The following is a 24,568-nucleotide window of genomic DNA, read 5'->3' on the forward strand; positions in this document are numbered from 1 at the left end:
AATAAAACGAAAAGGAGAAGAAATAATAGAGTTGAGGAGCTCAAAGAATAGTCAACAAGATTGGAAAGAAAAAAATAAGAAAATTAGATTATCACTCTTGGAAAGCCAACATCTAACCAACAGGAAGCCCAAAGTGAGATGAAGAAAGCAGAGGGAAAGAAATGAAGATGATCATGACGACGACGATGACAATAGAAAAAAATTCTAGCACTGTAGAACATGAGTATCCATACTGAGATTGAAAGGGCTCATGAAGTAGCCACAACAATGAAAGAAAAAAGATCATCAGCCCTGTAACAATAAAGTTTCTGAAGTCAGGGGATAAAGAGAAGATCCTAAAGCTTTCAGAGAAGAAAACCAGTTTATACACAAAAGATCACAAATAAGAACACCAATATACTTCTCAAAAGAAAAACTAGGATTCAGAAAACAATGAAGCCCAGATTAGAAGGGAAGTTATTTCCAACCTTTATTTCTATACCAAGCTATCAGATGGAAGAGTAAAACAAGGTGTTTTCAGAAAAAAAAAAAAAAAAGATTCAAAAATGTTGCTACCCTTTCTCAGAATGCTACTGAAGATATGTGAAACCAAAATAATTTTTTTGTAAAGTCCAGGGATGGAAGGGAGCAATCTTGGAAATAGGAGATTCAACACAGAGAAAAGCAAAGAAAAATTACAGAATAAAGAGGAAGGGGAAATCACAGGAAGACATTCAGTAGGACTAGAAAATAAACATTTCAGAAAATAGAACAGAGAACTCTACTGTGTATATCTCAAAAAATATAATAAAAGTTTAGATAACTTGATGTGTTTGAATATAATAAGGAGAGATGTACACTTCTGTTGGAAAGTTTGGAGATGTTTCTATCAAAAACTGGGAAAATGACAAAATAATGAGATAAAACAAAATTTTACAGGAAAGGAAATAAAATCATTGAACACTACATGGCTCAGATGTAAATAATACTGTACTTAAGCAGTCATAATAATGTCAACATTGAAAATGAATCTCACAGAACTGATAAAACTAAATTAGGAGGATGGGAAGGAAAATGGGGAAGAGAAGAAAGAAAAAGTCTCCTCTTTGGGACCTCATTACCCCTCTTTCAACAATGGATAACCTAAATAGAAAATCAATAAGGAAACATTAGACTTAAATTACACTTTACACCAAATGGATCTAACAGACATATACAGAATATTCCATCCAACAGGAACAGAATACTACACATGGACCATTCTCCAGGATAGAACATGTTAGGTTAAAAAACAAGCCTTAACAAATTTAAGGGAATTGAAATCATATCAAGTATCTTTTCACATAACAATGGCATGAAACTAGAAATCAGTAACAGCAAGAATCTTGAAAAATACACAAATATGTAGAAATTAGAAAAAATGCTTCTGAATAAGCCAATGTTTCACAGAAGAAATAAAAAAGGAAATTAAAAAAAAAACAAAAACCTTGAGACAAATGAAAATGGAAACATACAAAAACTTACAGGATGCAGCAAAAACAGTTCTAAGAGGGAAAATTACAGTGGTAAATGCCTACACTAAAAAAGAAGAAAGATCTCAAATAGTCTAACATTATACTTCAAGGAACTAGAAGAAAGGAAGGAAACAAAGATCAGAGCATAAATAAGGAGACTACAAAAACAATAGAAAAATAATAAACAAAACTAAGAGCTAGTTTCTCGAAAAGATAAACAGAATTGACCTACCCTTACCTAGACTAACTAGGAGAAAAAGAAAGAAGACTCAAATAAATCAGAAATGAAATAGGAGACATTACAACTGATATTACAGAAATACAAAGAATCACAGGAAACTACTTTGAACAATTATACGTCAACAAACTGGATAGTCTAGAATAAATGGGTAAGTTCCTAGACACACAACCTACCAAGACTAAATCATGAACAAATGAAAATCTGAAAAGACCAATAATAAGGCAGGAGATTGAAACAGTAATAAAAGTCTCCCAACAAAGAAAAAGTCAAAAACTGATGTCTTCACTGCTGAATTCTATCAAACATTTAAAGAAGAACCAATACCAATCCATCTTAAGCTCTTTCAAAAAAGAAATATTTCTAAACTCATTTTACAAGGCCAGTATTACCCTGATACCAAAGCCAGATAAGGACACTACAAAAATAGAAATTTACAGACCAATATCCCATGAAATAAATGCAAAAGTCCTCAACAAAACCCTAGCAAGCCAAATTCAACAATACGTTAAAAGGCTCATTCCCCATGATCAAGTGGGATTTATCCCTGGACTGCAACGATGGTTCAATATGCATAAATCAATAAATGTGATACATCACATTAACAGAATGATGAATAAAAATCATGATCATTTAAATAGATGCAGAGAAAGCATGTGACAAGATTCAACATCCCTTTACAATGAAAAAAAAGAAACCTCTCAATAGATTAGGTATACAGGAACTGTATCTCAGTAGCATAAATGCCACATATCAAAAATCCATAGCTATGACCATTTTCAAGGGTGAAAAATCGAAAGTTTTTCCTCTGAGATGAGTGACAAGACAAGGATACCCCTCCCACCACTTCTATTCACCATACGAATTGTAGCCAGAGCAACTAGGCAAGAGAAAGAAAATGCATCCTACTAGAAAAAGAAGTAAATTTACCTTTATTTGCTGATAACATGCTCTTATATATAGAAAAACCTAAAGACTACACCAAAAAATGATTAGAACTGATAAAAAAAATTGAGTAAAGCTAAAGTATACAAAATCAACATACAAAAATTCAGTAGTGTTTCTATATATTACATTATCCAAAGAGAAAATTAAGACAACAATCCCGTTTACAACAGCAGCAACAACAACAACAAAATATTTAGATATAAATGTAACCAATGAAGTAAACTGATATACTGAAAACTATAATAAACACTCATGATCCCAGCACTTTGGGAGGCCGAGGCGGGTGGATCACGAGGTCAAGAGATCGAGACCATCCTGGTCAACATGGTGAAACCCCGTCTCTACTAATACAAAAAATTAGCTGGGCATGGTGGCGCATGCCTGTAATCCCAACTACTCAGGAGGCTGAGGCAGGAGAATTGCCTGAACCCAGGAGGCGGGGGTTGCGGTGAGCCGAGATCGTGCCATTGCACTCCAGCCTGGGTAACGAGCGAAACTCCGTCTCAAAAAAAAAAAAAAAAAAAAAAAAAAAAAAAACTCATGAAAAAAACAGAAAAAAAAAAACCCACAAACAAACAGAACAGTATCCCATGTTTATAGATTGGACATTGTGAAAATGTCCACACTACCAAAGTGATCCATGGATTCAATGCAATCTCTATCAAAATTCAATGAAATTTTTATAGAAATAGGAAAAGCAATCCTTAAATTTATATAGAACCATGGAAGACCCCCAAATAGACAAAATAATCTTCAGTAAAAAGAACAAAGCTGGCAGCATCTCACTCCCTGGTTTCAAATCATATATAAATGAGTGTAATCAAAACAGCATCATGCTGGTATAAAAACAGACATATGGAACAAAGGAACAGGATAGAAAGCCCAGAAAGAAACCTACATATTTATGGTCAGTCAATTTTCAACAAAGGTGTCAAGAATGCACAATGGGGAAAGGACAGTCTCGTCAATAAATGGTGTTGGAAAAACTGGCTATCCACATGCAGAAGAATGAAATTGGATCCTTATCTTACATCATATTAAAAAATTAACTCAAAATGGATTAAAAACTTAAATATAAAACCTGAAACTGCAAAACTACTAGAACACAGAGGAAAAGCTCCATACTTCTTTGGGCAATGATTCTTTGAATATGACCCTGAAAGCACAGGTAACAAAAGCAAAAACAGACAAATGGTATGGCACCAAACTAAACAGCTACTGCACAGCAAAGGAAACTATTAACAAGGTGAAGATACGACCCACAGAAATTGAGAAAATATCTGCAAACTATACATCTGATAAAAGGTTAATATCCAAAATATGTAAGGAAATCAAATAACTTAAAAGTCAAAAAAGTAACCTATAAGGAAATCAAACAACTCAACAAGCAAGAAAACAACCAAATTAAAAAATGGGCAAAGGAACTAAATGAACATTTCTCAAAAGAAGACATAAAAATGGCAAACAAGTACATGAAAAAATGCTCAGCATCACTAATCATTAGAGAAATGCAAATCAAAACAATGAGATTATCACCTCACAACTGTTAAAATGGCTTTTATTATAAAAGATAAAAAAGATAACAAACGTTGGCAAGGCTGCAGAGAAAAGGGAACTATTGTACATTGTTGGTGGGAATGTAAATTCATACAGCCATTATAGAAAACAGTATGGAAGATTCTCAAAAAATTAAATAGAACTACCATATGATCTAGTAATTCCACTTCTGGGTATATATCCAAAGGAAATAAAATCACAATGTCAGCGGATACCTGCACTCCCATGTTCATTGCAGAATTATTCCCAGTACCCAAGATAGGGAAACAACCTAAGTGTCCACCAAGGATGAACGGATGAAGAAAATGTGGTACATATATAAAATGGAATACTACTCAGTGCTTAGAAAAAGGAAACTGTCATTTGTGACAACATAGATAAACCTAGAAGACATTATATGCTAAGTGAAATAAGTCAGGGAAAATGACAAAGAGGGCATGATTTACATGTAGAATCTAAATAAGTTGAACTCATAGAAGTAGAGAGTTAGAATGATGGTTACTAGAAGCTAGGGCTGAGTAGGAAAAGAGAAAATGGGAAGTTGTTCATCAAAGGGTACAAAGCTTCAGATAGACAGAAGGCATTAAGTTCTGGAATCTTTTGTACAGCAGAGTTTCAACAAGCAATAACAATATATTGTGTATTTCAAAATAACTAAGAATTTCAAATGTCTCGCCATAAAAAAGATAGGTAAGTGAGGTGATGAATATATTAGCTTGACATAATCATTCCACATTGTACACAAATAGCAAAACATCACACACATTGTACTCTATAAATGTATACACAATTGTGACTTGTAAATTAAAACTATTAATTTCTGAAAGTCTCCTCTTCCATGTAGGAAGCCTAAAATGATACTCAAATTTAAAAAAATAAAACCAATTTGAACATATTATTTACAAAACATAAAGTAATATGGTCACCAATAAGAAACAGGATCAGAGATGAGGAGGAATAGGACATATGACTGCTGTTTCTTGTTAGAAGTCTTGCAGAATTAACATTTTTAACTATTCACGTGTATTACCTTAATTTAAAAGAATAAATGTAAACATTTTATTGTTAGTGAGCAAGAAATAATAGCATCACAAACTGGGAAAACAAGTAATTGGAATTTTACAGCTCCAAGGAACCTTTTATTTTACAGATGAAGAAACAGCTCTGAAATACTTTTAAGACTTAGACCTAAGTTTTCACATCCAATCAGTAACAGTACTGAAATTAAAACTATATAACATCTCCCAATGTTTACACAATTACCATAAAGAGCAATCATATACCAGGGCAGGAGAGACATGAACAAAGGCTCAGAAGTGGTAAAGCAGAGGGTCCATTCTACAGATGAGTACAATACGGTATTTTAAAGAGACCTATGGGTCAATGCTAGACTTTGTCTTGCATATAATAAAAAGACACTTCAAGGTGTTTAATACTGTCCTTTGAAATATCCAATTGGCTTTCTCTACAGCAAACTACTTTAGTCCTGTAAACCTCCAGAACAGTGGTTTTCAAGTGGAAGGCTTGTTAAAAGATTGCCTCTTGCCCATAGATTCTGAGGCAGGTCTAAGACAAATCCTAAGAATATGCATTTCTAACAAGTTCCCAGGTGGTGATGATGCTGGTCCAGGGAACACACTTTGAAAACCACTGCTCTAGAACAATGTGTTCCACAAGTTATTAGTAAGTGTTCCTAAAAAGAGAATTTCAAGGCCAAAATTTCAGCAAACTTTGCATACTATAATCCTATCCTAGAGATTCACAGTGCCCATTAGCAACATTAAAGGTCCTAAGGAATGCTTACAGTAAATGCTTCATATTTTTTACCTAGCCTTTACCAAACATCTTTTTCCCTCCATAGATCACTTATTAATGTTTCAAAGTTTGAGAAACTCTGCTCTAGAAATTTTTCTGTGACTTAAACCTATGGTTGTCAGAATAATACATAAGATACTGTAACGTTCAGTGTTTAGCACATTCGTGCTTCAATATGGATTGCCGTTAGCTGCTATCCGATAAAATATTCACCAAGTAATTATTCTCTGGTTAAAAAAAAAAAAGTTAAGGACCAGAGCAATTTCACTTAAATTCTACTGGAACTCAAGCCAAAGTTCTAATATGGGTCCATATCCTGTTGTCCCAACCCTAATGGAATTATTACCTTTGACATCCAAGTATAATGGAAAAAAAATTGTTTTAAAAAAGACGTTTTAGGCATTGTACCTCTGGGTACAGATTAAAATAAAATAAATTGAAAAAAGGTAAAGTAATTACATATTTTATCTGTCATGAAATTGATGGGCTTCAATTTTATAATTACTACTTTTTATACTGAAATTTAGGTAGAAAATGTAATTTGTCCTTTTAATTGCTATATTTATTTCTTCACTGAGCAAATGAGGAAACTGTAATGTGACATATAAACATTAATTCTTTTAATTCTAAGGTAACACTCCACGTTTCAACCAAATAAATGAGGTATATGTCTGGAATTATTTTTTTAAAGCATACATTACCTGTGACTTACAAGGTATAGTTGTATACGACAAAATGCTATGAGTTATTATTTTAGTTTCTGAGAGACAATATGATATCATGAAAAGAACATTATGAACTTCGCTATACCACTTTATTCTAAGTCTCAGTTTCCTCATCCGTGAAATAAAGTAGAGGGGCTGCACAATCTCGAAGTACTCTTCCAAGTCTAGGGAATTACTCTGTGATTCAATACTGGATAACAGACTTTAGGTGGTAAAATTTGTAATCAATATTAAAATATTGATAACACCTTCCTTTAAGTGCTCAAATTTGTGATCAATATTAAAAATAGCTTTTGGGGTGTTAGCCTACTATCTTGGCAAAAAGTGGGGATGACTGGCCCACATAAAAATGAATAAATCTGACATTACCACATAAACAGACCTAGATTTTTAAAGATAACAAACCCATGTATTAGCATGTAATAACTTGTAACAGAACCTACTGAAAAGGCAATTAATATTTTAAAAATTAGCCCTAAATAACTTCAATTACTTTTAGTACCAAATAACATGAAGCCAATTAAGGGAAATAACTCTACAGAACCTCTTTTTAGGGTCTTTCATTACTGAAAATATAATGGTAATGTTTTTTAAAAATGTATTTTAACAGCACCCTGGAACTAGAGCCCGTCAACTTTTCATGGTGAATATTCAAGCAGAATTAGCAAAGCAAGATTTATGAAGGAATGGAATACAATGGTTCTAAAACAAAACGTGGCCTGGCAGCCCTGTTCAACCTCCTCCTCAAGTTTTAGGAAGGAGAAAATAAAAGTAAGATAAAGAATGGATTTCTCAAAGCAGTGATCCTTGTTTGGAAATACAAAATAAAATAAATATTATCAAGAACCACTTGCTTTCATTTTCTTCTCTTCCCCATTTCTACCTGATAGCATAATACAGATTTCTTTAAAAAAAAAAAAAAAAGGAAACTACTACTTTGCTTTAAAATATATCACACTGGCACAGAAATACTGAGGGTTGTTTTTTAACTTAAGATACCTACAGTGTCTGATCAGTCTAGAGACAGGGATTAGGGGAAGGAAGGAAAAAACCCAGAACATTGAAGCACTGGAAAGACCCATTCACTTAAACTTCTAAATAAACTTAAACCATCTAACTATAACCCCAATTAGAAACTGAGTATGCGTTTAAATATGAAATTCAATGAAAAATCTGTCTTCCATATCATTTAGGACTATATTCTGTGAATTCTAGGAATACATCACTTAGTCCTATTTCTTAAAACAAAAACTAACCAAGAGAAAATGTAGTATTTCAACAGCATTTTTAATTTTTAAAACATGCCACAGAACTAGGTTTATGTCTTAGAAATCACCTATGGAGAAGTTAGTTTTACTAATTCACAAGGAGGAAAATTGAGGTCCAGAAAACTACTAATTTAGGCTAAGGACTTAAGAATGTTTTTCACTACTAAATTCTGGGAATGTATTATCCACTCACTTCGCACTGGCAGTGGAGAAACGACCAGTATGTAATGCTGCAGAAAAGGAGAAATGAACAATTAAAAAGATGTACCATCGGCCCCCTCACAGACATCATTTCTATAGTGACTATCAGGGTCCTGCAAACAAGTACTTCAGAAGCACACTTAACTGTGAGTAAATACAATATTGTACTGCCTTATTGGATTTCTTCACCAGTCTATTGTAGGATATTCTAAAGTAATTACTACAAATAAAAAAATTCCATTTAGTCCTTATTATCAATTAGGAAAAACACTACACAAGACATTATAGGTTACAGATACTGACTTAATAGTATAAGAATATTAAGGTTAGTTTCAAAAATGTGTTGTCTGGTATGCTTTAAACTTAATGAAAAAAGTCTTGACTTTGTGTTACATTATAAAAACTGGTAATTACTAAATTTAAATGTAATTAATCAAAAGAGTTTAATTATAAATGAGTCTAGGAGTTAACACTAAAATAGTAATGAACAATGACCAAGAAATGAAGTCACTGAAGTTGGCCTCAACCTAGGGATTTTTAACCTGGGGCCACAAGGTTCTTCCAAACTTCCTGAAAGTCAGTGCAAAATCACGTATATGTAAAGAAGAAAAGCAATAGCTTTAAATTAAAGAGTTCCATGGCTGAAAGAAGCTTAAGAACCACTGCCTCAGAGAACAGGACTGCAGCCATCAAAATATAATCACGTTCAAAGCTATGATATGAGTGTCAATCAAAATAAGTAATTTTGGCCAGGATGTGGTAAAAAAATTTATAAGACAATAAAGATATAGAAATGCCAACATAGATGGTATATAATGGTATTAAAAGCCTGTCAAAATATTTTTCAAGAATCAATATCAACAATAAGAAGCATGTAATCTGTACAGGCACAGTGCATCATGCCTGTAATCCCAGCACTTCGGAAGGCTGAGGTGGGTAGATTGCTTGAGGTCAGGAGTTCAAGACCAGCCTGGCCAACATGGTGAAACCCCGTCTCTGCTAAAAGTTCAAAAGTTAGCCAGAAGTGGTGGTGGATATCTGTAATCCCAGCTACTCAGAAGGCTGAATCACTTGAACCTGGGAAGCCAAGGTTGCAGTGAGCTGAGATCACGCCACTGCACTCCAGCCTAGGCAACAGAGCGAGACTTCATTAAAAAAAAGGCCACATGTATTCTACATTCCTGTTTGAACCTAGCCAGGTTTGTCTACCTTTTGTTTACCAAACTACAAAAAAAAAAAAAAATTAAAAGCTATACATATAAGGTTTGTAACATAGTATTCATGTAGGAAATTAGCCACGTAATAAGTAATTAAATACCACTTGATGGCTGGGTGCTGTGGCTCACACCTGTAATCCCAAGACTTTGGGAGATTGAGGCAGGCAGATCACTTGAGCCCAGAAGTTCAAGACCAGCCTGGGCAATGTGGCAAAACCTTGTCTCTACAAAAAAATGAGCCAGGCATAGTGGCCCGCGCCTGTGGTCCCAGTTATTCCAGAAGCTAAGGTGGGAGGGTCACTTGACCAGGGGAGGCAGAGGAGCCAAGATCTTGCCATTGCACTCCAGCCTGGGTGACAGAGTGAGAGACTCTGTCTCAAAGAAAAAAATCGTTTGGTAATATCCTAAACCTTTCTCCATGTAAGCTTTTACTAGAAAACACTATATATACTGCTTTTTATAAACCTGACTTTTAACATCATGTTTTACCACAAATCCCTGACAGGTACCATTATTTGACAGACCCTTAAATGCCATTAAGATATTACATAGAATCAGCACTGTTATATTTGGGATGCTATTCTTATACATGCTTGATCCTACAAACGTATACAATATGACGGTCACATCTTCTGATCAAGAGATGTACTAGATACTTTGCTGTCAAGTCAAAATTAGTATGAAATAAATGTGCGCAAGATGAGTGTTTCCTAAAACAATACCTAATCCTAATCAAGATAATCAAAAAAAGAGTACTAAGTTACAGAAGTGCATTCATCATTTATGGAAAGCCTACTATGTTTCAGGCAAAGGACTCAAGAATGAGTAAGATATAGTTCCTCCAGAGCAGGAATCATGTCTTGGATACTGCTGATACAAAAGGTAGATTCTCATTATGCATTTATATTAAAAGCCTGAATGATGAATAAATAGGCTTGAGGTACTTAGGAAATAAACCTGCGAATACCTGGAAACCAATTAGATATAAGGGGTTAAAGACACAGTTAAAAGCTAGAAGAATGACTAAATGGTGATACCATTAATAAAGATAAGCACCTCACAAGAATGAAAAGAAATATTATTTCAGTATGGGGCACATTGAGTTTGAGGTGCTTACAGAAATAACAGACAGAGCCAAAGGCAATTGGAAATACCACTTAGGAGCCCAAATCAGAGTTGGGAGATACAGATAAAGGAGTCAACAGTAGTAGAAGCTATGGGGATGATGAAAATACCAATAAAAGATATAAAGCAAAGACCAAAAAGAAACTTTAAAATATAAATATTTAAGGGGGGAAAAAAAGATCTGTAAATAACATGCAATCTGGTAAACCAACTGGAAGTTTCTCCACATAGATTCTATGAGTAGCCATCACTGTGGTTTTTTTTTAAGTAGCAAAGTAAAAATTCAAAAAGGTTATACACCTATGGCTAGCATACAATCTAAATTTCTCAGAAAAATCCTCTGATTTCAAATATTCTGTCCTACTATCCCCATAATGGATGGAAATATACTGGAATTCAGTGTTCAAATTACAATTTCCACATTATCTCTTGGACCCTAAAATGGAATAAAACTTTTTCTTACATTATGTCATTTGTAGAATGGGCAATTATTGCATAGGATTATTTAAAGATTAAATGAGTACATATGTGTAAAGTACTCTGAATAGTACCTGATACATACTAAGCACGAAGCGTTAACCCAAATTATTTTTAACTTTCCACTCCCCTATAAAAATATGGTATTATGGCCGGGCACAGTGGTTCACTCCCATAATCCCAGCACTTTGGGAGGCCAAGGCAGGAGGATCACCTGAGGTCAGGAGTTTGAGACCAGCCTGGCAAACATGGTAAAACCCCTTCTCTACTAAAAATACAAAAATTAGCTGGGTGTGGTGGCACATGCCTGTAATCCCAGCTACAAAGGAGGCGGAGGCAGGAGAATCACTTGAACCCGGGAGGTGGAGGTTGCAGTGAGCGAAGATCATGCCATTGCATGCCAGCCTGAGTGACAGAGCAAGACTTGGTCCCAAAAAAAAAAAAATGGTATTACATGTACAGCAGAAAATTGATCACCATATGGCTATCATGATGACCCTTTCCAAATCTTTCCCAAAAATCGATTTCAAATAATCTGTCCATAGGTGTCATTTCTCAGACTATATGCAGGATTTTGGTCATCTCCACAAATTTTACATTATGATCAGAGGAATTGTTTATACAATGAAGGGCGAAGAAGAATATTTATATTACTTCTAGTCATTCCTGATTTTAGTCTTAGAAAACTTTCTCAAACTATTAAAGTGGCAAACAACCTTTTTGTACTGTCTTTTGTGCCTATATATGACTTGCCTTTAAAAGAATGCAAAATAGAGCTCTAAGGCGTCCAAAATCAAATATTTGATGGTATTTGCAGACAGTGACTACTTTTAAATGTTCCAGAACCCTACATCAAATTCTTTGGTTATGCTATCTTATCAAAAAATCCTTCAAGCTTTCTTTCCTCCCAAATTATAAGTATCTAAAATCCTTAATTCCCAAGGTCATCCCATAATATCACCTCTTTTTATCTACTCCTGCCCATAAATGTTCTATTAACTGTCTACCTCTTAATCTATCCATGGTGCAAATTCCCCAATACTAAACTCTCTTTCATTTCCTCATCCTCGAAAATTTCAATGCCTCTAATAGGAAACTGCTAAACAAATTTCATTCCACTTACTAATTGATATCACGAACCTGAGGCTCTGCTATGTAATGAAACCAAACAAATGGAGCAAACATTTCAAATAGAATTTTGATTACCGTTCTTTAATAAGGACTAATAAGATGTAAATGTGGTGATTAATTCAGCATGTTTCCTTATCTGTAAAATTGGTGGTTTAAAAGATTTAAATTATCTCCCAACTCCAAAAGTCTACAATTCTGTCTTAAAGTCTTAATTTATTCAATCTACTAACAATCCTACCCAGAGCATTTTCCTGAATTCCAAAAACTCAAGAAATCACAGATTTCTAAGTCCTAGCTAAGGTTGTCATATGCCAAAGGAAAACCCAGTTAAATGTGAAATTCCTACTAAATAAACAACTTCTATAAACAAACAAAACCTACCTTGCAAAGGATTAGAGTAACTAAAATGAATACTAGGCAAACAACCATAAAGAAACAAAAAGCTTACAACATATATTATCTATAGTAGAAAGATCAGGGGACTGGAAATCAAGGAGCTGCTTCTAGGGGCAGTTCTGCCAAAAGCTATTAGTTTAAGCGAACGGCAAAATCTGAATATGATGGGATTGGACTAGATAATCCCAAATCAAAATAATTCTCAAGTCTCCTTTGATTTAAAAATCCAAAATTGATATAAAATTCCACCAAAGTGTAGTCAGAGATGTTACTACACACACAACTGACAACGACAACAACTGACAACAACAACTCTGCTAAATGAAATAATGGAATCTAGGTTACGCATTATTCTGGGAAAGTAGATACTGGAGGATTTAGGGGCTGTATAGCCTTTTAGTTGTCTGATATTTGAGTAGACCTTGCCTTTCACTTGTTTCTCTTTAATTCTCCATGTCATAAACTATAAAAACTAAGTGACCAACATAAACTTTAAGTCACAATTTTATCAAATGAGAAAACGTATTTACAAGGGCCCAGAAAACACTTAAGATTCTCTCCTTGGATTTGAATAGGATCTTTCCTAAAACACGAGTATAACATTGATATACAATTATGATTATGGTGCTGTAAATTCTCAACCAGATTACTCACTTTTTAAGATTATTCTCAGCAAAATTTTAATCCAAGTTGGCTTCCTCCTGCTACCTAAAGTATTTATCAGTCACCACCTTCTACCACTAGTAACCATTTATTTTAATATTAGCCTAAATAAAACACAATCAGGAAAATAAGCCTACAAAAACATGATAAAATACATTCCAAGTAAAATGATTGGAACATTTAGCATTTTGGGATAATATGATGGAATGGAAGGTAGGTCTTTATAGTGAATGTTCTATTTTGATAGAAAAACTATATCTAAACATTCTACCAGAGAGCTATACATACTTAAGGATAATCTAGTCTATTGTAAAGGTCTTCAGACCATACACTCTAGTCAGAAAGAACTTTATAATGTATTTTGCTCAAGTTATGTCAATTTTAAAACCATATATTTAAGCCATTATATGTATCAGATCATTTGTTGTTCACTTGTAAAACTAATTTTATAAACACATAAATTGTAAATTTCTATTACAGTTCATGTTTCATCACTACTGTGAGAGGGCATCCTTAAAAATCAATAGTAAGTCCTATTAGTGTAAGTCCTTTTTGATTATTCTTCTCAAACCAGTGAAGTTTTGACATTAGCCATGATTATTTTATCACTGTCTATGTACGTTTTAGAAAAAAATAGTGAACATATCCACTCCACTCTATTCTTCAGGATAAAAGTAGCTTTTCTAAGTGCAACAGATCAACTAACTTGATCATCTTTTTTAGGCAATGATAGAACTTTTTATTTCAGAGAGCATAATCCATCATTTTTTAAATTTGGCTCCTTAGATTATAAAGCTAAAGATGCTGATTCTCATGTAAAATTTTTAAAAAGTTGTTACTGTTTCATTTTTTATTCTAAGGAACATCAAACTAACTACATTTATAATCTTTGTTAAAGTTTTCAAATGTCATTCATTTTCACGATTCTAAATTCACTTGGGATTCTAGGATAAAACCTGTGAATGGCTCACTACATAATGATGATTAGAAAAAAAATCTAGTAAGTTTACTAAACTGCAATTAGCATTTGGACCCAAATGCAAATGTGCACACCATAAAATTTCCTATACGTTCTATAGATGTAGGTAGTTTATTAACTATATTAATCTCTAAATATATAATATGTATTTAATTTGATTTAATCACATTCCATAGGTTGAATTTGGGGGTTGTTTTTAAAAGTGTTGAGAGTTTAGTGTTTATTTTTGTAATCCAACAACTTTATCCAAAAATGTAGAAAATTTTTCTGGCTGGCCAGGAGGATAACATTTCAGTGTTGATAAGTCCATTGACTGTAACAGCCCAGGAAGCGTGCTAAAACAAAAGAAGAAAAATATTAGGTAACATGGGAGAAAATTCCATACTTCACCTGCTGTCCACTTGATGAATGAATCTAACTTCCTAAACTATAGTGGTACTTCTAAAAACTGCACATGTGAATTTTTATATATTTTATTATAAATATACACACTAGGATTATTAAAGCAATACAAAGAGTACTATAAAATGTCAATATAAATTCTGCAGATACCTTATCTCCTATGTCAACTGAAATATCTGAGAAATAGTTCATGAAAAATGTGTTCACATGGCTTTGTAATACTTCTCAGAATGGGCGTATTTAAGCTGAAACATAATGCATGCATGAAAACAGAATTTAAAAATTGAAACCAAAAGTAATAACTGTCAGACAAGATAATAAGCTGGGGAAACTACTAGACCATGCATGAAGATTGTGAAATAACTTTGCCAGTAATTTACTATCATAATTCATATATAATTAAACAATATATTACGCTACCATGTTTGCTGGAAATAAGGTTTCAAACATAAAACTATTACTTCAAAAATTTATTTAAACCAATCACTTAAATTAAAACAAACATACCACCACCCAGCCTAGGTTTGGGGAAAATAAATGATTTACCTAAAATGAAAATATAACCAATTATAGATTCTTACTGCTTTCATGGGTTTGACTTTCTTGAAATTAATATAGAAAAAAGACATCTAAAACTATAAAAAATAAAATAAAATAATTTGGAGACTTGTACAGTTTCCTTCCTTTTCAGCATGAGTAAAAAGTCAGGATATGTTTAGGAAATCAACGTTTTCCTTTGAATGTACTAACATAAAATCAAAGCTGATTTAACATTTAGAATGAAAATACTCATCAAAAGTATTTGGAAAAATTGACTTGCATAAACCAGTTAGTAAGGTAAGTTTATTCCTCTTTAATCTAGCTTCTCTCCTGACTCACTAATAATTCAAGACTAGCTTCTATATTACACAGCCACGCTGACATTCCCTCTTCTCCATCATTACAGTGTTAAGGGCACCAACAATATTACTCCTGAAACAATCAATGAATCTGCCTCCTCTCAATGAGAACAGGAATTTTTGTCTGTTTTGTTCACTGATGTATACCAAGTGCCTAGGACAATGCCTGTCACATAGAAGGTGCTCAATAAATATTTAATAAATGAATAAGTATTTACTGAGTACCTAAGAGACAGAAGCAGTAAAACTAAAAAGAAAAGCTTATTATGCTCTAGCCAGTTTCTTCTCAGGTTTTTAAAAATTAATTTCAATTTACTATAATATACATCTGTAATATATATATGTATATACACATACATAGATACATAGTAATTCTATGTGGGATTTACTTCATGAAACACCAAACTAGGATAGGTCTTAAAGCCAAACAATTGGGAATTACTGACCTGGCCCTTTGGCAAGCTTCTAGTGTCTCAAGGAAGTACTAATGGAAAACAAACCAGCAATTTTCTTCATCCTTCTATTACGATGATCAGTTCCTGTTAAATTCTAATATACTTGTAGAAAATAATACTCCTACTATAAAGTAATTTCTCTGCTTAAAATACTTCAATGGCTTCTCAATAAACATAAATAAAATCAGAACTCTTACCTAAGCTACCCCACCCAGCTTCATCTTCTATTATATTCCCTTGCTCACTATGCTCCTGCCACACTTATCTTGCATCTGTTCCTCAAGCACACCAACCTCCAAGTTCATTCCTTACTGAGGCTTTTGCACTTGCTGTTCCTTCTGCCTCTAGATCATCACATGACTGGTTCTTTCTTATAATTCGGGTCTCAGATCAAAATGTTAGGCACTCTGCCAAGCCTTCTCTGACAATTCTAATCAGTCTTCACCACAGCTACCACATTACCCTGTCTTACTTACTTCATAGTACATTTCACTATGTGAAATACCTTGATCATTTATTTGTGAACTTGTTTACCATCAAATTTCCACCACTAGAATTAAGCACCATGAGAACAGGGACTTTATCTCGCATTTACTACTGTATCCACAGCACCTAAAACAGTGCCTGTTATATATTCGGTGTAACTGAATAGAGTACATTTAATTTAGGGATTCCAGTGGATTTACTGTAGGAAAAACTTTCAACTAAATGAGCAAATGCCTTCCTTGAATAATGAAAATCTATATAATGAACTCAAAATTTAGAACTCCAAAATCAGTGTCTCAAAACCTTGCTTACCTAAACACATATACACACTCTCTCTCAGATATTCACATATGCAAAGAAATAGCCACAGATACAGAAAGAAATATAACACAGAGATCACAAAGTGGGAAACAAACAAATGGGAGGGTTTTACAACTGAGAAAATCAAAATGTTTGGTAAGTGTGAGAAGTTAAGAGGCAGAAGAGACAGATGGGTTAGGTAGGTGGATAAGATGAACAGCAGGTGGATAAGAAACAGCAAGGGAGGAATTAAGGCAAGAGATTAAAAATAATGTCTCTAGTATACCTGCAGGTACAATAGAAGAGATGACCCTCTTTGTGTAGCTGTTTTGCCAGTTCCAGCTGATGATTGTTCATCAACTTTTCATTTATAACGACCACGAGTGGCTTGCCTTTTTCCAGAGTCTCCAAACAGCTTCCTGCACCTACAAATATAAATCAAATTTGTTTAACACAATTTAATGTAAGTTAAGGTGCCCACGAAGCTTTATAGCTAGAACTCAAAAGTTAAAATACTTAGTTGACAGAACTACAAACCAGGTCTTTCAATTATACATTTAAAATGACAAGAGTATAGTTATCAGTTGCTCTCTTAAAAAGTGTTGGACACTTTGAAAAATACATTACTTTATCACTGATGATGACATTATGGCCTATGATTCAGTGCTATGCCACTTGTTCTCTAGTATCAATGACCCTCGACTTATGATGGAGTATAATCTCATCATAAGTTGAAAATAGGCTGGGTCGGGTGGCTTAAGCCTTAGGAGGCCAAGGTGGGAAGATTGCTTGAGCCCGGGAGTTCAAGACTACTCTAAGCAACATACAGAGACCTTGTCTCTACCAAAAAATAAAAATAAAAACAAAAACAATTAATAAGGCATGGTGGCGGTAGTCCCAGCCACCAGGGAGCCTGAATCCAAGAGTTGAGTCCAAGAGTTGGACAAGCTCCCTGCTGAGCTCAAGTCACAGGGGAGCTTGAGTCCAAGAGTTGGAGCTTGCAGTGAGCTATGATTGCACCACTGCACCCCATCCCGGGTGACAGAGTGAGAACCCATCTTGAAAAAAGAGAAAAAAAGGCATTTGAAAATATTCTAAGTCGAAAATGCATTTGATACACATAACCCATCAAACATCACAGCTTAGCCTAGCCTACCTGAAACATGCTCAGAACACACTTACATTGCCTATAGTTGGGCAAAATAATCTAACATAAAACCTATTTTATGATAAAGTGTTGAATATCTTATGCCATTTATTGAATACTGAAAGTGTAAAACAGAATGGTTGAATGGTACTCAAAGAGCAGTTTCTACTGAATGCGTTATGTGTATTGCTTTTACACCACCATAAAGCTGAAAAACTCTAAGTGAAACCACTATACGTTGGCCTATCTGGAGTATGCTTTGGGCATGGCCTTGAATCCAAATAAGATCCAGGTTTGATATACTGTATGTGAAACTACACTTCATTTCTATTCAAACCCAAGTAGCAAAACAAGCCTACAGTAGAGACAGGAAGGCATCAATAATGAAAAACCATGACCACTTCTTATGGGTTTATATGTGAGGTGCTATCCGAGAAATAGTTAAGGATAGATCTCCATGAATATGCAAATATACAATATTAGGATCAATTCAATTTTGAAATCTAAAATCATCTAGCTATTTTAAATGGGTACAAGGAGATTGATAAGTGAGTAGATAAATCATTTTTGGGTATCTTATGCAAGGATGGTAGTTAAGAACATTAATTCCAGCACCAGATTGTCATCTTCCACCACTTCTTGGCTGGACAAGTTACTTAACCACTCCTGTGTCTCAGTTTCCTCATGTGTAAAATGGAGATACTAATAGTACTTAGTTCACAAGATTGTTTAAAAGAGAGTAAAGTTAATATACACAAAGCATTTAAAGCAGTGCCAAAGGCTCTGTTACCTCTCAGGAGATACGTTTTTTTTTTTTTTTTTTTTTTGAGACGGAGTTTCGCTCGTTACCCAGGCTGGAGTGCAATGGCGCGATCTCGGCTCACCGCAACCTCCGCCTCCTCGGTTCAGGCAATTCTCCTGCCTCAGCCTCCTGAGTAGCTGGGATTACAGGCATGCGCCACCATGCCCAGCTAATTTTTTGTATTAGTAGAGACAGAGTTTCACCATGTTGACCAGGATGGTCTCGATCTCTTGACCTCGTGATCCACCCACCTCGGCCTCCCAAAGTGCTGGGATTACAGGCTTGAGCCACCGCGCCCGGCCAGGAGATACATTTTTAATCACCAATCTGTTGGTAATGTCTATTTCTAAAAACTTTTCTCTCCTCAATCTAGACTTTTTAAAAAACCAAGAAACATCATCCCTCACAGCAATCAAAAGTGCATTGCTACCCAAAAGCAGTTTTTCTGAATGTCCTAGAGGTCTAATTAACTAGACCATCAGGGTGGTTCTCTGAAGAGGAAACAATTTACACAATATGTAGCTGTTACTATTGACTGGATTCATTTCAGTTGCATTGAACAGAAATATAAATAATCTTTCAATACTAACACTCCATGACCAATCCAACCAATCAGCAGGCAGAACACTCCTTTAGATCTAAGCCAAAGTACTAATGTCAAGTAACATATCTAACAATTTGTTACACTTCATCTGGTAAATTATTTTGTCTGTGTTTAGAGTTTCTTATTGTAAAGGTGGGCTACAGTGATTAATTTCCCATTCTTCTCTCATCCCAAAATACTAAGTTCTCTCCAATAAAGTTCTCAATTGTCATATTCAAATAAGTTGTGTATTGAAAAGGGCTACAGTAAGTTCAACTAGTGATTTCATTTTACCTTGAAAAGGTTAAAGTGTCAGTTCCTTATCGGAGGGAGAGCATCAGAAAAAAATAGCTAAAGGATGCTGGGCTTAATACCTAGGTGATGGGTTGATAGTGCAGCAAACCACCAAGGCGCACGTTTACTTATGTAACAAACCCACACACATGTACCCTAGACATTTTTTTAAAAATTAAAAGATCCAACCCTGAGATTCTAAGGCACCTTTACCTGCGTGACTAATAACAAGATCTGCTTTCTGAATATCTTCTTTCAAGGAATCCTTGTACCTGTAAACATCCAGAGTAAATGACTCAGTACTGAAGGGTTCAGGTACCACCGATCCTCTACCAATTTGCAGGATAAGTCGGCTGTAACCAAGGCTCTCGATTTTCTGAAACGGGAAATTAGAACATGCGGGCTTTTAAACCGGCTATGTAAAACAGAGCAGGAACCACCACCACTCCTAAAGTTTGACGTTAAGATGGGAGCACGGCCGCCAAAGAGCCCACCTGTGGCCGATTTCACTTAGTTTTCAAAACTAATGTATTTTCCGGTCCGGGGCCCGACGAGGAAACTCTAGAGCACTCAAGAATCTAAACGACCCAGCTCGCAGCGTCCCGCTAAAGCCAGAGCAGGAAAAGACTTTGGAAAAAGGAGTCTCAAACTCGGGGGGAACCCAAGGACTACCCGTTCTGCCTCATTTGCTGAACTGGGAGAACCGTGAGCCCTGAGGGGAGGCTGAGGAGAAGAACCGCGCTGAGAAGAACCGCGCGGGCTCCGGCCAAGCGCTAAGGGGAAGGATCCGGGCTCTGAGGTGAGCTCTGTGGGATGAGGCTCCGGCGCCAACGCGCGATCCACAGGGAGCCTGAGGAGAAACTGCGAAGCCCGGGCTCGGAGGGGCGGAGCCGTTGGAAGGAGGGGCGGAGGACGCAGAGGCGGAGAATAGAGCGCAGGGGAAGCCTGGGAAAGGAGCCGAAGAAATGACGGAGAGGAGCGGCCGGGTTAACGGGAAGAGGAAACAGGAGACCCCGAGTAGCCGGGGAGCCAGAAGAGAGCCACGCGGGGCGTGGGGAAGAACCAGCTAAGCGGTAGCGGCACCTGTGGTAGAGTTGCGCGGGTTTCTTTCCGAGCGCGGCGGTCAGGCAAGACTACCAAGGCTGTCACTAAAGCCGGAGGCGGCGGGTGGTAAGCCAAGTCGCCACCTACTCGCCTCCCTGACTCACTTGCAGACTGTCGGGCGCTGACACACACGCAATGAGGTCGTCAAAGCTGGTGGTCCCTACGGTAACAAACACGCACTTCATCGCGCGGGTTCTGCGACCCTGGATTGCAAGGGCCGGATGTGACGTAAGAGAGGCCACGCGCGTTGCCGCGGGCAGTTTCTTTGAGGGAGGCGGAAATCCGTAATGGCCGCCGGGGAGCGGCGGGCCCGGGGTTGTGTCACCGGTTGGGCGGGGCCAAAGACTATTGGTGGCCTAGGTGTCAGTCACTGTTCTAAGCTCTTTATGTTTAGGAGCCAGTTCTTGAGACCCCCTCACTATAAGGGAATGGGGAATTGCCAAATGTAGTTAACTTTTTCAAAACTGGTGGGTGAAAAAAACTAACACAATACCCAAAACATTGTGTTGGTGTCATTGCGTGAGTACCACAATCTTTTTTTTTTTTTTATTGCATTTTAGGTTTTGGGGTACATGTGAAAAACATGCAAGGTTGTTGCATAGGTGCATACGTGGCAGTGTGATTTGCTGCCTTCCTCCCCTTCACCTATATGTGGCATTTCTCCCCATGCTATCCCTCCCCAACTCCCCACCCCGCCGCTGTCCCCCCCACTCCCCCGCAACAGACCCCAGTGTATAGTGCTCCCCTCCCTGTGTTCGTGTGTTCTCATTGTTCAATACCCGTCTATGAGTGAGAACATGCGATGTTTGAATTTGTGTTCTTGTGTCAGTTTGCTGAGAATGATGGTTTCCAGGTTCATCCATGTCCCTACAAAGGACGTGAACTCATCGTTTTTGATGGCTGCATAATATTCCATGGTGTATATGTGCCACATTTTTCCTGTCCAGTCTATCATCGATGGGCATTTGGGTTGGTTCCAGGTCTTTGCTATTGTAAACTGTGCTGCAATGAACATTCGTGTGCATGTGTCCTTATAGTAGAGGTCGGGAGTTCAAGACCACAATCTTTTAATGACAGACAAGTTTGGGATTTTTTTCTTTGCTGTCATGTTTTGTCAAGATACATTTGACAGATGGTTTTACTTCGAGTTGGCAAAGGGGTTATGAAAAATAAAAGTACTTTGCCAGGTGCAGTGACTGTAAACCCAAACTACTGGGAAGAATTGCTTGAGCCCAGGAATTTAAGACTAGCTTGGGCAACATAGCAAGACCCTCATCTCTAAAAATATTATTTTTTAGTCCAGGTGCCATCGCTCAAGTCTGTATTCCCAGCACTCTGGGATACCAAGGCAGGTGTATTACTTGAGGTCAGAAGTTCCAGAGCAGCCTGAGCAACATGATGAAACCCTGTCTCTACTAAAAATACAAAAATTAGTCAGGTGTAGTGGCAAGTGCCTGTAATCCCAGCTACTCAGGAAGCTGAGGCACAATAATTGCTTGAGCCCAGGAGGCAGAGGTTCCAGTGAGCCCAAGATCCTGCCACTGCACCCCAGCCTGGGTGACATAGAATGAGACCCTGTCTCAAACAAACAAAAAAATGTAATTAGCCCCCACCTGTGGTCCTAGCTAGTCAGAAGCCTGAGGCTGCAGTGAGCAGTGAGCCAGGATCGCACCACTGCACTCCAGCCAAGACGACAGTGAGACACCATCTAGAAAAAATAAATTTAAAAAAAACCCTAAAAAATAAAAGACATCTTACAAGATACGGGGTCTGGCTCTGTTGCCCAGGCTGGATTCTAACTCCTGGGCTCAAGAGATCCTCCTGTGGCAGGCCACATCTCACTAAGGCAGGTCTCCATAACAGTTGTTTCAGTACTGAGTAGTGAAGTTAAATATTAACAGCTGAAAAAAAAGCGAGTGCCTTTATACAAAGGCTGGAATGTAACGGAAGCCCACCAAGAGTTTTGCCTAGGCCTTTCCTGGGCCTTAAAGCATGACAAAATAACAAAAGAATTCTTAACATGACCCATTTAGATTAAACAAGTGTAATTGTGGGTCTGAAGAAACTCCTCAGACCTCCACAAATAAGTTTATTGGGAGTCTGAAGGAACTCCCCAAACCTCTGTGATTTAACAGAAGATAAGGGTAATCACACCAGCACCTGGACCCATTTAGAGTAAGTAAATGTACTGAGTCTCCAGAGGAAAGTCTTTAAGATTCAGACCTTAGTTATAGATTGAAAGAAGTTAATCACTTATGTCTTTAGATGAATGCACACTTATATGTAGACATATAGTTTAGAAGGTATGTAAGCTCTGGAAAACATTGTAATTTTGAGTTGGTCTGGTGATAATTTCCAGGCCTTCTCCCTATAAACAGTTACAGAAATAAAAACTCTCTTCCCCCCGCAGTTCGTCTGCATCTTGTCGTTGGGTGGTGAGAAATAGCAGCCCGACTCTCAGTTTAGTCCAGGAACACCCCCGCCTCTGCCTCCCAAGTAGCTGGTACTATAGATGCACCAAAAGCGACTTTTAGAAAATCACTCTAACTTGGGCTTTTCTACCAACTGTGGTTTTCAGAAAACCAGGACCCTTTAGGGTCTCCTGGAAGCTGCATTTAACCTCCATTAGCAAGCATGACATGTAAAATAGAGGTGATAAAGCTTGAAGCCTAGATCTATAATCTGTTGAATTATTCCACTGAGCCATTTAAAATGTAAAATTACACATTAGCACGGCAAAGTACCACAGATAAATTACACTTAGACAGATACAGGAGAGGTTATTTCTAAAGACGCTCCTTTTTTCTTCTACCACCGTCATACCATTGTTAAGATAATTGCTCACTCTATCGCCTTCTAATGTTTTATGTATTTCCTATTTAAATTATCACCTTAGCTCATATTTGCGCTTTGCCCTGCCTGGATATATATATAAGAGAGACTGTAAGAAGAAATTATTTTCAGGAGAAAAAGGATTGGAGGTAAATTGGGCCTAGAACATCACCTAAGACCCTTGGGCCTATTTCTACAGGATGTTTCCTTTAAATCTTATAACTGAGGCAGTTGTCCTTCTGAGGAGTGACATACTGTTGTTCCTTTTTTCACACCAAGTTTCATAAATTGTGAAATGACATTAACCCAGTAGCCATAGTGTATGAGAAAACAGCAGCTACACCCCCTGTATTCCCTGAGAGGGCAGCTCCATATGAGCATAATGGCCTCCAAGCTAAAGCAGTTCCTGTAACCAAAGCTGAAACACAGTGGCAGGAAAACTCACCAGCTGCCTTTATGAAAGTGACATCCAACAGAGACTTCTGGTTGGGACTTGGAAACGACCCAGTCAGGACTCAGCTGTTTTCAACTAATGGGAACTAAATACTTTTGAGTTATTTATTTGCATTCACAGACTTGATTATGGGCTGGGACGAGAACTTTCCCTATTTAAGCCAGACCCACTCTTTGTTCTTTGGAGCACACTCCGTTTACAATGGAGGCTGTGTTTACCCATCTACAGATCTCCCACTTTTAGGTTGATGTCCCCGAGACTTTGTTTTCTCTAGGGAGCTTGTTCACCTGGCTCTATGAGTCCTGTGGGGGACACTCACACTTTGTGGAGTACATTTGCATTTGCAATGTACTTGTGCTTGGTGGAGTATGCTCGCATTTCAAGTTTTGTGGGGACACTAATGTTTCTGTTGCACCCAAAGGGATGCCTTCATTACAGTGCTATGGGTAACACATGTTCTAAGATAATGGTCTTCAACCAGCTACCTTATGGTTCACTGATGACTTTTATACTTAAAACCTATGGAGAAAATTCTTATGCCTATTTAAGGTTCTGGATAAAATTAACCCAGGGTGAT

The 24,568-nt window shown here is 36.7% G+C and overlaps 1 protein-coding gene across 1 annotated transcript in view; it reads right to left on the reverse strand.

Annotated features, from left to right (window-relative positions):
- Positions 1 to 20,938, reverse strand: part of ALG13 (ALG13 UDP-N-acetylglucosaminyltransferase subunit) — a 78,488-nt gene extending 57,550 nt beyond the window's left edge. Inside the window, 3 exon segments of the mRNA XM_021676419.2 lie at positions 17,062 to 17,200; positions 19,815 to 19,977; positions 20,810 to 20,938. Of these exon segments, the coding sequence (XP_021532094.2) occupies positions 17,062 to 17,200; positions 19,815 to 19,977; positions 20,810 to 20,890 (383 nt within the window). The 5' untranslated portion in view covers positions 20,891 to 20,938.
- Positions 20,939 to 24,568: the final 3,630 nt, after the last annotated feature.

The sequence above is a fragment of the Aotus nancymaae genome, unplaced genomic scaffold, assembly GCF_030222135.1.
Source record: "Aotus nancymaae isolate 86718 unplaced genomic scaffold, 86718_ANA_hifiasm-v0.15.2.pri h1tg000004l, whole genome shotgun sequence".
NCBI classification, from domain to species: Eukaryota; Metazoa; Chordata; class Mammalia; order Primates; family Aotidae; genus Aotus; species Aotus nancymaae.